This window comes from Myodes glareolus, chromosome 4 (genome assembly GCF_982192425.1).
Source record: "Myodes glareolus chromosome 4, mMyoGla1.1, whole genome shotgun sequence".
In the NCBI taxonomy this organism is placed as follows: Eukaryota; Metazoa; Chordata; class Mammalia; order Rodentia; family Cricetidae; genus Myodes; species Myodes glareolus.
The window spans coordinates 37474838-37488775 of NC_142029.1; the positions used below are offsets into that span (position 1 = coordinate 37474838).

A 13938-nucleotide genomic window follows, 5' to 3' on the forward strand; every position below is an offset into this window, starting at 1 on the left:
TTTATCCTACAGACGTGTTGGCAAAACAGCAGCATTCAATGAGTTCAACACACCTGTCTAGACTACTGAATAGAGGCAGGAGGATCTCAGTGAGTTCGAGGCCAGCCTGATCTATAAGAGCTAGTTCCAGGACAGACTCCAAAGCTACAGAGAAACCTTATCTCGAAAAAAAAAAAAAAGAAAAGAAAAGAAAGAAAAAGTGGAAGCAAATTTCTCTTACACTCCAAAATAGTCTTTTATCTGTGTTTAGTTACTTAAAATCAAAGATATACTTGCTATAAAAATTATCACTTCCTGATGGAAGCATTAAAAAAAATTGTTTTTGTGAAAAGATCTCAAGTAGCCCAGGCTGGCCTTGAACTCACTATATAGTTAAAGATGACCCTGAATTTCTGATCCTAGCTCCAGCTCCCAAAGAGTTGAGAATATTATGTGCCAGTTGGGCAGTGGTGGCACATGCCTTTAATTCCGCACTCGGAAGGCAGAGGCAGATGGATCTCTGTGAGTTCAAGGCCAACCTGGTCTACGGAGCAAGTTCCAGGATAGGCACCAAAGCTATACAGAGAAACCCTGTCTCAGAAAAAAAAATAAATAATATATATATATATTTATATATTTATACCACCTTGTCAAATTTTTGAAGCGCTTAGGAATCAAATCCACAGCTTCATGGATGCTGGGTGAACTCTACCAATTTCTCTGCCTCCCCATCCCCCCCCCCCAACCAAGCCTGTTTACTGTTTGTTTGAAGTCAAGGTCTCTGGTAGGCAAAGCTGACCTCCAAAGGTAGCTCGCAGTGACCTCAAACTCCTGGTCCTCCAGCCTCTACCTTTCGAGTGCTGGGATCACCGTGGACCACCAGGCCCATTTTAAAACAGGAACTAGAGACGTGGCCTAATTAAGTGATTAAGAGCACTTGTGGCTCCTACAGAGGCCCTGGGTCTGCTTCCCAGCACCCACAAGGTGGCTCACAACTCCAGGTTCAGGGGATCTGAAGCCTTTTCTTACCTCTCGGGCACCATAATACAAACAGTACACAGGGACATATACATAAACTAAAATTTAAAAAGCTAATAAGAATAATTAAGACAAAACCCAAAGTTTTTATTTCCTTCAAAATATCTGAATGGTCCAGAAATCTCAAGCCAGGGCTCTCAAGAATGAAATTCAAAGGACTTAATGCAGGGAATGACTGGTCCTTAGCAAGCCAAGCGTGCATTTGTCTTTGAGGGACCCACAGGGGTTGTGGCATCTGATGACACCAGGAAACTGTATAAAGGCTGTCTGGGGTACTGTCTTTGAGAGACCCGTGACACGAACCTTGGAGGAGGCAGGGGTTCAGGCTAGAGTACCTCCTTCAGAGCCGAGGTGGGAGAAGTCTAGCCCATTAAGGCAATGAAACAAAAACAGTCTCTCATTTGCGGATGTGGAGCTGGAGAGATGGGTCAGTGGTTAAGAACGCTCGGGTTTTTACAGAGGATTTGGGTTCCCAGCATGGTAAGCTCATCATCACCTATTTCCAGGGGATTCAGCACCCTCTTATGACAACGCACATGCTATACCCAAATATGCATATACAAAGCATATAAAAAATAATTTTTAAATTAAAAATTAATTAAAGAAAAATATGTATTGAACACAGGCGTGGCACTCATATCTATAACCCCAGTAGTCAGGAGGCTGAGACAGGAAGATTGATGTTTGAGAGTCTGTGCTACATAAGAACCTGGCCCAAAAGAGAACAAAATCAAAAGGAATATATATCAATGACCATACTTAGATGTATTGTGTTGATAGTGTGTTCATGTAGATATTTATATATTTATGTATATGGTGATATATCTCAATGGTGACACAAATGAGTACATGTGTGTATGTATATGGTGATGTGTATCTCTCATGGTGATATAACTGAGTGAGTAAACGTGTGTATGCATGTGGTGATGTGTATCTCTCATGGTAATATAAATAAGTATATGTGTGTATGCATGTGGTGATGTGTATCTCTCACGGTGATATAAATGTGTATACATGTGTATGTGTATATGGTGATCTGATCACTCTTGTGGTGGGTATCCTGATTTGACAGAGGTTCAGGAAGGACAGCTGAAACTCATTTGTTTCCCTCTGCAACCCTTATCCTCACAGAGGATTGAAGACTGAAGCACAATGCAGGCAGTCTGTCTCTGTGTCTTACCACACTACCCTTAAGTATTTTTTGCTATTGCCTCTTTTTTAATTGCCTTAAATTCATACTCTAGTGAAGAAAAAGTGAAAATGAACTGCTAACACTGTCAGGTTCATGAATGTCGAGAAGAAAGCCAACCTTCGGGCGGGGCTCCCAACGGAGATAAATATGTGTCACAGAAGAGCCAAACTGGCTTCTGGTGTTCCCCACAGTTCAAGGACAGCCTGGTCTACCGTCCCGGGGCTACACAGCGAGACCCTGCCTAAAAACAAAAACGACAAAAGTAAAAGATCCTCAAGTAACAAACCTGGTATCTGGAGGGAAGGAAGGATAAAATGGGGCAGAAAATAAAGCCTATTATACACAGGTGAGATTGCGTAGGGCCTAATGGGAAAAGAGATGTTTGGATTTTTGAATTGGATGGGGAGACTCAATGAAGACTTGGCACAGGGTGTGATGGCACACGCACTCTGACACTTGGGAAGTGGGGGCAAGAGATCCTGGGCTAAAGGTCATCCTGAGCTCCAGGGCAAAATAATGCTTTCCTTGCTGGTCACAAAGAGAAAGCAGTTGTTTGTGGACACACTAGGTTTATCTCAACAGACTAGGGTTTTTTTCTCATTACTGTCAGTCTCTGCAAGGTAGTATTTATTGCTACGTGTGATACTAGTTTCTAAGTACCCTACATATATGTGTATTTGTGTAGGAACACATACAGTTTTGCTTTGTGGTAGAGATAGTGCCCAAATTCGACTAGAACTTGCTTTGTAGTTGAGACTGGCCATGAACTCCTTTATGATCCTCCTGCCTCCCAAGGGCCTAGAGACCCTGCTTATATTTAAGTTAAAGGTAGTTTGGGGAGGGGGGGGTGTTAAACAACTCGCCTAAGGCCATAGAGCCAGAAAGCTCCTAAAGTGGGATTTATTTCAGGTTAACTATCAAATTAGTTGCTAGGGTAAACTGAAATACCTACTTCGGTGGTTCTTCAGCCATCTAAGTCCGCCTTCCCTTTGGTGACTAATGCAGCCACTCACAACCCGTATTACAAGTGGACAGGATTTCACAACAGGTTCAATGCAGAAGCTAAAAGATCCCGCAAGCCAAAAACCAAAACAAAAAAGACTCTGGGCTGTGGTAGCGCCCTCCTTTAATCCCAGCACTCAGGAGGCAGAGTCGGGTGGATCTCTGTGAGTTTGAGACCACCCTGGTCTACAAGAGCTAGTTCCAGGATGGGCCCAAAGCTACAGAGAAACTCTGTCTCGAAAAAACAAAAACAACAAACAAACAAACAAACAAACAAAGATCCCACAAGCTGTAGTCTGTCGAGGCTTTTACAGGGATACAGAGGTGCACTGGGAAGGGTTCTGGCTCTTCCATATTCTTAACGGTGGAGAGCATGCAAATATTATTTTACATTGGTGCCCTTTAGAGCTTTTGATTCTTCATGATAAACCAGCTGAGCTCCAGACCGCGTGGCACACACTTCCCTAGGATTTCAGTTCAGTGACAAGCTGGAAGGGTTAAGCTTAAGGATCACACCTTCGTGGTGCCTCTGATGGAAAACTGTGACCTTCAATCCATTAGATACAGAGTCAAGAAGCTATCTGATTATTTAAATTTTACTGTTTATTTAAATTTTACTGCTTATTATTTATTAGCAACTTTGGGATCCGGGAATATGTAGTTAGTCTGCGAAGGATTTATTTAAAATTATTATTTAAAAATCAAAAAACACACACCAGAACTAGGCCAACACTGGCCACAGCCTAATCCGTCACACAGCCTGGAAACAGGCTTCACTCCCAACACTTTCCTAGTTCCAGGGTCTTCATGGCTTCCTCCAGGTGGAGCATTCCTGCATGAGAAACACCGACAGAACTAAGTGCTGGGGAACAATGGGAGCCCTCCGGACTCACCGCCTCTTCCAGCATCTTTTTGTGGCTCTCTAATTGGAGTCCAGTATTCTGGGTCTGGAACCCGGCATCACTAGGCCAGTTCTAATGTTCTCCTAGAAGCCTGGAGATGGGTGGGGTGGGACGCAGTTACCTCGAATAACCCTACCCAGAGGGACCAGTCCCAACCCCCTCTTATCTTAGACACACCTCTGGGGCCCCAACCACTAAGATTCTCAGAGACTGCCCAGAGAGCAAGGGGTCCCTCGTGACACCCAAGGCACGTCACCCTTCGGGGCATGCAGGCAGCGGAGAAGTGAGAAGGGACGTCAGCGTGGTGGAGGGATGAGCCTTGGTTCGGAGTCTCACCTCTCTCCTGGCGTAGGCGGTACCTCTCAGCCATGGACTGAAGCATCCATTTGGCCCGAAGCTTGTGGTTGTAAGAGCCATAAACTAAGACCTCGGTGAGTTCGGAAGACTCCAGGGTCTTCAGTTCGAACATAGCCCGGCTCACCTTCTCGAAGTGAGGGATTCGAGAGCCGTGTGGGCCTGTTGGAGAAAGCAAATGAGCGGTCCAGGCCAGGGAGCCTGGGCCTGAACTTGGCAGCCGGGCGAAAGATTTGCCACTCACCAAACAGAAATTTTAACACCCGTGTATGGACTTGGAATACTTCTGGATCTTTCAGGTCTTCAGGAATTTTCACCCATGGTGGGATATCTTTACGGGTCGGGAAAGTTCCCATCTCAGTTCCAACTCAAGCAACCAGTTTGCAGCAAAGACTAGTTCAGGATTAACCTTGTGGCCCACAACCCCAGCGCTCAGGAAATGTAGCACCTGTGAGGGCCGTGGCTGGCTAGACCACACCCACTAGGGTCCTCCCACTTCGGGGGCCCAATCTCAGACTCACTGCTTGCACCTTCAGGCTATGCCCCTGGGAGACAATGCCAGTCCACCACCAGCCCTGCCGTCCTAAACTAACTAAGGTAGTTGTTCTTCCAAACAACAGGAAATTTAAGAATAAAAGTCGGAGCCGGTCAGTGGTGGCGCACGTCTTTAATCCCAGCACTTAGAAGGCAAAGGCAGGCGGATCTCTGAGTTTGAGGCCAGCCTGGTCTACAGGAACTAGTTCCAGGACAGGCACCAAAGATACAGAGAATCTTGTCTCGAAAAACAAAAACAAAAACAAAAAAATTTAAAATAACTGATTGGGCCTGAATCCGGAAAAGTGGGAATCCACACTGAAAGATTCGAAGACTTCTAAAGGACTATAATTTTTCCCAACCTGAAGAAGTCAGATCCTGGGGTGTCATTTTGTGCGGTGCCTGAGCAACTTCCAAAGAGTCAATTATAATTCTTGTCATTTAATAAACGTGAAAACAATATTTGGGAATTCGTTCTTTTTTTCTGGAAGCTCAGGTGCCCACGATCCTCCTGGAAGGTCCTGTTTTGGATGTTTTACAGCAACTTGGATTTCAAAGCTCACCTCGTGTGTGCCTTGCCTGACTACTCCACCCCAAATTGGTCTAAACTTCAGACTATCGTCTGAATAAATTTGGCTTATTCGTTATTTAAAACAGTATTTCAAACAAATTTGAAGGCACATAGTGGGTTCACTGGTAAGGAGGCGATTTCGGTGTTTTATAGTTTATGATAAAGACGAAGTTGGGTTTTCCCAGGCCCAGAACAGCCTGGTAACAGGTAAAGTCCTTCCAGATGGCTATCAGTAACAGCTTAAAGCAAAGTTTTCGTTTGGTTTTGTTTGGTGTGTGTGTGTGTGTGTGTGTGTGTGTGTGTGTGTGTGTGTGTTTGAGACAGGGTTTCTCTGTGTGTCTCTGGCTGTTCTGGAGCTTGATCTGTAGACCAAACTGGCTCGAAAATTGAGAGATCCACCTGCCTCTGCCTGGGAACAAAGGTGAGCACCATCATCACCCAGCTTGGTTTGGGTTTTATTGTAACCACTAACAATAACAAGTTAGAAATGATCACTGAGCTGGGCGGTGGTAGCACACACCTTTAATCCCAGCACTTGGGAGGCAGAGGCAGGCAAATTTCTGTGAGTTTGAGGCCAGCCTGGTCTATAAGAAAATGATCACTGATTGCTAAAAATTGTTGGACAAAGGTGCGAGAAAAGTAGGTACTTAAAACGTCTCCCTACTTTGAATTAAACTAGAAACAATGCAACAAAGGGACAACTGGCTTATCAATTGTGATGTAAACACAGAAAGTCAGAGGAGCCTTTTATTAGTAGATTAAAGAGACCTTAGTGAAGTGCCTTTTATCCCAGCGGAGTCAGGCAGAGCTCTGTGAGTTCAAGGTCATCCCTGTCTCAAAAAAAAAAAAAAAAAAAACCAATAAATAAATAAATAAAAATAAAGGGACATTAAAATGCTTTGCAAATATTCTTGACTCAAAGACTTTCATTGCAATGGAGAAAATAAATATGAAGTATATTACAAAGTTGTTCAGAAATATCTACAGAATGGCTGGAATAAGCACTTGGGAGGCTGAGGTAGGAGGAGCCTGAGTTCAGAGCCACACTGAGCTCTGTTGTGAGACCCTGTCTCAACAACAAAAAAGAGGGGCTTTGAGAGACGGCTCCGTGGTTAAGAATGCTGTGTGGAAGTATGTGTGTGTGAGCTTAGGTGGTTATGTAGGCCAGAGGTCAGATTCCCTGAAAATGGAATTACAGGATTACATAGGTACTAAAGACCAAAGTCTGGATCTTCCAAAAGAGCCACAAGGCCTCCTAAGGCTGAGCTCTCCCAGCTCCAAAGCAAAACCAAGTATCTACACTCTCAGCTCTTTCGCAGTTTCCATTCTATTTAAAATATTTTTTGTGTAGAGGGTTAATGAATTAAAAAATACATAAAAAGGGGGCTGAAGAGATGGCTCAGTGGTTAAGAGCACTGCCTGCTCTTCCAAAGGTCCTGAGTTCAATTCCCAGCAACCACATGGTGGTTCACAACCACCTGTAATGAGGTCTGGTGCCCTCTTCTGGTCTGCAGGCTTGCATGCTGGCAGACTGCTGTATACTTAATAAATAAGTAAATCTTTTTAAAAAATAGAAAAATAAAAAGGAAAGGGCATGACAGCTTCTAGGTGTAGGGGAGAAAGTTTCCTGTAGATATGTGCAAGAACATAGCCAGAAGCTGGGACACTGGGGGAGTCCAGAGTGTACATATCCCTGAGCCTTGTGAGGAGAGTGGGGAGGGGAAAAGAGAAAGAGCAGCCGCCGAACCAGAAGAGCATCCTGGGCCAAGAAACTGGCCAAGAGAGTAAGTAGACCAGAAAGGCCAGGCAACCAAAACGGCTGGATTATAAAGGGCTGGAGAAATTTAGGATGGGGTGGGGTATGCCAGTCACACCCTATCACAGGAAGGGACTAAAGAATTCACTTTGATATGGTGAATAGGCACCTAGCCAATTGTCCCAGGTTTGAACTCTAACAGTTACAAGTGTGTGCACATACACTTGTGGAGGCGGTCAGAGGATAGTTTAGAAGTCAGTTCTCTCCATACACAATGTGGGACCTGGGATTTGAACTCAGGTAGTCAGATGGGGACAAGTTCCTGTGCCCACTGAACCACCTCAACCACCCCTTGAATTTTTCTTGTTTTTCTGACAGGGTTTCTCTGTGGAGTCCTGGCTGTCCTGAAACTCACTCTGTAGACCAGGCTGACCTCGAACTAGGAGATCTGCCTCTAATCTTCCCTCAGCCTCCTGAGCGCTGGGATTAAAGACATGCACCACCAGGCCCAGAAACCTTGAAATTTTTTTTAATGAAACAGAGGATGGAAGTATGATATAACACCAGGCAGCTAATTAAAAAAGAAGAAGAGGAAGAGGAAGAAGAAGAAGAGGAAGAAGAAGAAGAAGAAGAAGAAGAAGAAGAAGAAGAAGAAGAAGAAGAAGAAGAAGAAGAAGAAGAAGAAGAAGAAGAAGAAGAACTGGACTTTCATGTCTTTAATTTTTAGAAGATATAAAAGGCAATTCTGCACAGACTCGTGTGTGTGTGTGTGTGTGTGTGTGTGTGTGTGTGTGTAACAGAATCTCAAGTAATTCATGCTGCTGTGCTGGCCTAACTCCCTCTGTAGCTAAAGACCTTCCTGCCTCCACCTCCCCAGTGCTGGGATTAGGATTACAGGCCTGAACCACCAAATTTGGCCTCTCTGATTTTGCTTCACCACAGGGCCATTCTCAAGAGTTTTCAAAAGGCTAGCTTCAGCCACAAGAAGGGACATTATTTCACGTGCTGGGAGACATTTGTCAACTGTCCAACAGGTTCTATACCTAGTACCCAAATAGCCCAAAAGCAGGTCGTCTAGAGGCCTAACTGGTGAACGTGGTGCTTCCTGAGTGGGCCAGAAAAGGAAGGCAGAGGCCTCTGACACCTACATGTGTTCAGATCATTGCGGGGCATGTGAAAGCATCTTCAGTGACTGGGACCCCATTTTCATGCCATCCTGCCTCTCCCCACCTCAGTTCCCCAACTTCTGTGTAGAAAGATAGAGCCACCCACTCTTCCATCCTCCCTCCTTCCGGTTCAGGTAAAAGCAGAGTGTATCCTGTATGGCTAGTGTGACACATGTACTGCTTTAGGTAGGTGCAGGAACCCTGAAGCCTGAAACCTTCATACCAGGGCCACCTCGTTATCATGGGACACACTGAGCTTAGCTGAGCATGTCTACAAACCACCTGGTGCAAAGTACCAGCCAATCTTGGCTCCTCCGGAAATACCCTACTAGGAAAGACTTGGGGAAATGGTCTAGAAAGACAAATTCCTGTGTTTGGGAATCCCTGATCTTCGGGAGCTAGCAGAGGAGACATTTTGTGGCCCAGGTACACTGACAAAGGCGAGGCCAGTTAGCATTGTTTTGTATTTCCATACCCTTGATTGTTGCATGTGCGTCTGTGTGCCACATTCATACCTGGTGCCCACAATGGCCATAGAGAGCATTACATCCCCCAGAACTGGAGTTTTATTTTGGGTCGCCATATAAGTGCTGGGAACTGAACCTGGGTACTCCATAAGACTAGCAAGAGTGCTTCAATTCTGAGACATCTTTCCCATCCCCTCTCTCTACTCCCCTGGCTCATCAGGCTGACACAGAGTTTTCCCATCATTCTGGAGAGTTTTAGGTCAACTTGAATCACCTAGGAAGAAGTCTCATGATGCCTCCAAAAGATTTTCCTGTGGACAGGTCTATAGGGCATTTTCTTAATTAGTGATTGCTGCCAGAGAGCCCAGCCCACTGCTGGTGGTGTCACCCCTGGGGAGATGATCATGGGGTGCACAACAAAACAAGCTGGCAAGCCAGGAAGAGCAAAGCAGTAAGTAGCACCCATCCCTGGTCTCTGTATCAGCAGCTCCTGCCTTGAGTCGCTGCCCAGGCTTCCCAGGGTATCCTCTCAAGTTGGTTTGGTCATGGTGTTTTATACCAACAGTAGAAACCCTGAGACGTTCTTGGAGGTCCTTGAGATCACCAAAAACACTCCTTGTGGTTCCCAGGGGCTGCCACTCAGCATGTTTTCCAGGGAGTCCATGAGATTGGAAGCCAGCCCTCTTCCAACCTGGAGAAGGCCTCAGCAGTCATTCCTTATAGTTCTGTTTCTGCCCTAGAAGTCGTCCAGCATGGAGTCAGCTTTGCTATCTGCCCCTCAGCTAAATGTTGAGAAACAGGATCTGAAAGCGGTCAGTCAAGAAGGGCAAATGGTCTGTTACCTACAAGAAAGAAAGAAAGCAAACATGATTTCCCCCCAGCAGTCAAGTGCTCTTGAACTCAGTTACTGTGTTCCCTGGGGCAAGGGATTTAATCACCGCCATCAAACCCCTACACAGCAGGTGCTGTTATTCTTTTGCTGTCACTTTAAGAACTAACCACGCCCACCCCAGCCACTTCTGACCGCCCCCGCCGCCATCTTTTCTCTCTCTCTCTCTCTCTCTCTCTCTCTCTCTCTCTCTCTCTCTCTCGTGTGTGTTTGTCTCGTGTCGTGTGTACGTGTGTCTTTGTTCTCTCTATGTTTCTCTTATGTCTCTCTGTTTTTCTCTTCTTTAAGCAATAAATGTCTCCCTCTTTTTTAAATAATACTATGTCCTGTGAGCCTTTTATCTGCCGTAACCGCCCGCCTGACTCCCCTGGCCGCATGGCGCTGCCACCCTGGAGATCCTTGCAAGGACCCACAGCCATCCTTGTCGGACTAGAAGCTGCTCCCATCATCCCAACATCATATTATTTTTAAAGAACAATAGGTGCTTTCCAGAGCTGCTAGAACCCAGTACACCCCGCTTGTAGATGGGGCAGCCACTGAGTCCGTCCTTGGAGAACTTCCCCCAAGCTGTGACTATTGCATTCAGGTGTCTTGAGTTGTTTCCCATGAAAACCTGGTTGCAACCAGCATAGTGACTGAGACACAACTGAGCTTAAAAGGGCTTTGCAACTCTGTAATTTACGTGAAAAATGCAGTAGAGGAAGAGAGTGTGTGGTTGTTCAGTTTGGTCATTGTTTAGCAAACCCTTCTCATCATGTGTCCTCCTCTGCGCCTTTAGCTTCCTTCAGACTGATTATATTGTGTGTAACTAGTTCCTCCACAAGTTATTTTGGTCAAATAAAATCTTTTGCACATGCTCAAAAACAAAGAGGGTCTGCTAAGATGGCTCAGCAGAGAAGAATGTACCCAAGACTCATGACCTGAATTTGAGCTCAAAAGGTAGAAGGAGGAAAAAGAAACACAGTTGCAGAACTGATCTCAGACTTTTTTGTTTTGTTTCTTGAGACATGGTTTCTCTATAGCTTGGAACCTGTCCTGGAACTGTCTCTGTACACTGACTTTGAGCTCACAGAGGTCTGCCTGTTTATTCCTCCCAATCGCTGGTATTAAAGGCATGGGCCACCACTGCCTGGCTGTCCTCAGTTTTCTGAACAGGGGCTGTGGTATGTGCAAACCCTCACCCACAGCCCCAGCAATCATAGAGTAGAAAGAGCAAACGGAAGTGCAGACACAGCTGGTCTGCATCATGGAGGTGTTAAATCTTCATACTGCTGTCCCTGTCTTACCATCCTCATGCTGCTGTCCCAGCTGTGAGCTGAGCCAACTCTCGAAGTTCAAAGCATCCAGTTGAGGTGCCTGGCATAAAGCTAATATATAACTAACATTGACCCTGAAATGTGAGGAAGAGAATGAGAGAGCTCTCTCTTTCTCCCTCCCTCCCTCTCTCTCTCTCTCTCTCTCTCTCTCTCTCTGAGAGAGTGGTTTTTCAAGATAGGATTTTTCTTTGTAGCCCTAGCTGTTCTGAAACTCTGTAGCCCAGGCTGGATCTGCCTGCCTCTCTGCCTCTTGAGTGCTGAGGATAAGGCACACACCACCATGGCTGGGCCTCATTCTATTCAAATATCCTCAGGGTAGAACAGGCACAGTGATGGGGCCATCACTAACGGGAGGTTGAAGGATCAGGAATGTAAAGCCATTCTTTATCATATATCAAGTATATTAAGTTCCAGGTTAGGTATGTGTTTCAGTTCCCCCTTCTCTGCCCAGGGTATGGGAAGACTAACAGAATGAGGTGTGGGAGACAGCTAGTCGGCACAGCATATGAGGACTGAGTTTGTTGTCCAGCATTAACTTAAAAAGCAGGACATCCATGAAGTACCTGTAATCATAGTGTTGAGCAGGACAGTGGTGGTGCACATCTTATCCCAGCACTTGGGAGGCAGAGGCAGGCAGATCTCTGTGAGTTCGAGGCCAGTCTGGTTTGCAAGAGCTAATTCCAACACAGTCTCCAAAGCTACACAGGAACCCTGTCTCAAACCTCCCCACACACACACACACACACAAAATCATGGTGTTGACACTGGCCAGCCTAGTAGGAGAAGTCTAGATTCAACAAGAGACCCTGTCTCAAAAAAACAAGGCAGAGCTAGCTGTGGTGGCCCCTCCTTTAGTCTAAGCAGTCTTGAGGCAGAAGCAAAAAAATCTCCAAGTTTGAGGTCTGTCTGGTTTATGTTAGCAATCACCAGGTCACCCAAGGACATAGTGAGACCCTGGGTTGATTATTCGTTCTTAAAGGTGAAGAGATCTTGAGAAAGACAACAATTGTCAACCTCTGGACACTCCATGCATTTCTATACAGGTACATGTGCATAAGAATGTACACACACACACAAACACACACACACTCAGAGGCTGTCATACACAAAGTGTATTAAGTTATAAAGCTCACAGAAACCAAACATTGTCTTCCAGGATAGGCTCCCAAGCTACAGAGAACCCCATCTCTTAAACAAAACAAACAAACAAACAAAAACCTAATCTTGGCAACTGGATTATAAGCAAACATAAAGTGTTAAATGTTTTAATTTCTTTGGGTACCACAACAAAATGACGCAAAGTAGATAGCTTAAACACCAGAAATTCATGTCGTTAATCTGGGAGTTAGAATTTGTAAGTAGAACTGTTGATCACTAGGTTTGACGTCTGGGTCCACTTGGGTTGTCACATGATCTTTCCTCTGGGTTCCCACGTTTGTCCACATGTCCTTTCCCTATGAGCATGTGTTCACGGATATAGTGATAGGACTTAGCTTTATATTCATTGCCTTAATTTTTTTAAGCCAAAGCCAGGCAAGGTGTGCAGGGCACACCTTTAATTTCAGCATTTGGGAGGCAGAGGCAGGCAGATCTCTGTGAGTTCCAGGCCAGCCTAATCTACAAAGTGAGTTCCAGGATATGCAAGGCTGATATATAGAGAAACCTTCTCTCAAAAAACCAAACAAAAATTTTTTCCCAAGAGTTCTTTTCTTCTGTGTCTGTTTTGTCTCATGTGCATCTGCTCACGTTGTCCAGAAGAGGGCATCAGATCCCCAGGACCTGAAAATCCATTGTGGGCCAACAAACAGGTTCTGAAACTGAAACCTTGCTCTTCTGGAAGAGCAGCAAGGGTTTGTAACTGTTGAGGTAACTGCTGAGCCATCACGTCAAGGTTTGTGGGCTGGAAACATGGCTTGGTGGCTAAGAACACCAGTTGCTCTTCCAAAGGACCCAGCTTTGATTCCCAACACCCACATGGAGGCTAATAACTGTTTATAACTCAAGTTAGAGGGGTTCTGATGCCCTTTTCTGGCCCTTCCAGGCAGCAGGCACACGTGTGATACATAGACATATATAGATGCAGGCAGAACACCGGCACACATATACAAGTCTTTATCTGAAAATACATTCAGTCTGTGGACCTGAGTTTCAAGACTTAAGAACAGGAAGGTCCAGAAGTTACTGGAGAAAGTAGAAGATTTAAACATAAATCTGTTAATTAATAATGCTTGCTTCATCAATCTGCTTAATAAATAAAATATTTGATATTTTTTTATAAAATTCACATCCAGAACAAAGGATGATAAATTTCTATGAGAAAAGTCAGGTGCGTCTATGCTTTTGTTGTTGTTGTTTAGTTTTTTTGAGACAGGGTCTCTCTGTGTAATAGTCCTAGCTGTTCTAGAACTAGCTCTTGCAGAAGATCAGGTTGGCTAGGAACTCAAAGAGATCTGCCTGCCTTCGTCTCCCAAGCAGGAATCAAAGGCCTCTGCCACCACTGCCCAGCAGGAGCTTCTATGCTTAGCACATGGGCTAGGGATGAAGAAACAGGCAGCATAACATTGGCTTCACAACAACAAAAAATAAAACAGGCTAAAACTTTGAGAGGTAAGAGTACGAAGACACTGCTAATAATGGAATACTGTTTGGTACATATGCTTGCACAGATTACTCAAATCTGACTTTACGCTCACCAGGCTCAGTCCTAAGGAGCATGTGCGCATGCTCACACTCACTAGTATATAAAGCCAGGAAAGAAATGGATAAAGTAGC

At 45.0% G+C, this 13938-nt stretch overlaps 1 protein-coding gene across 1 annotated transcript; it reads right to left on the reverse strand.

The window, feature by feature from the left end:
* Window positions 1-3793: 3793 nt before the first annotated feature.
* Window positions 3794-4937, reverse strand: Dppa5 (developmental pluripotency associated 5). The gene is made up of 3 exons (XM_048435690.2): window positions 4712-4937; window positions 4450-4629; window positions 3794-4043 (listed from the first exon to the last, which is right to left on the reverse strand). The coding sequence occupies exons 1-3, from the start codon at window positions 4821-4823 to the stop codon at window positions 3985-3987; spliced, it is 351 nt and encodes a 116-aa protein (XP_048291647.1). The 5' UTR covers window positions 4824-4937; the 3' UTR covers window positions 3794-3984.
* Window positions 4938-13938: the final 9001 nt, after the last annotated feature.

Coding starts and splice junctions, on each gene's coding strand:
- Dppa5 (XM_048435690.2), bottom strand. CDS start 4,823: ATGGGAACTTTCCCGACCCGTAAAGATATCCCACCATGGGTGAAAATT. Junction 4,630..4,711: donor GGTGTTAAAATTTCTGTTTG/GTGAGTGGCAAA, acceptor TTTCTCCAACAG/GCCCACACGGCTCTCGAATC. Junction 4,044..4,449: donor CCGCCTACGCCAGGAGAGAG/GTGAGACTCCGA, acceptor TTTCTCATGCAG/GAATGCTCCACCTGGAGGAA.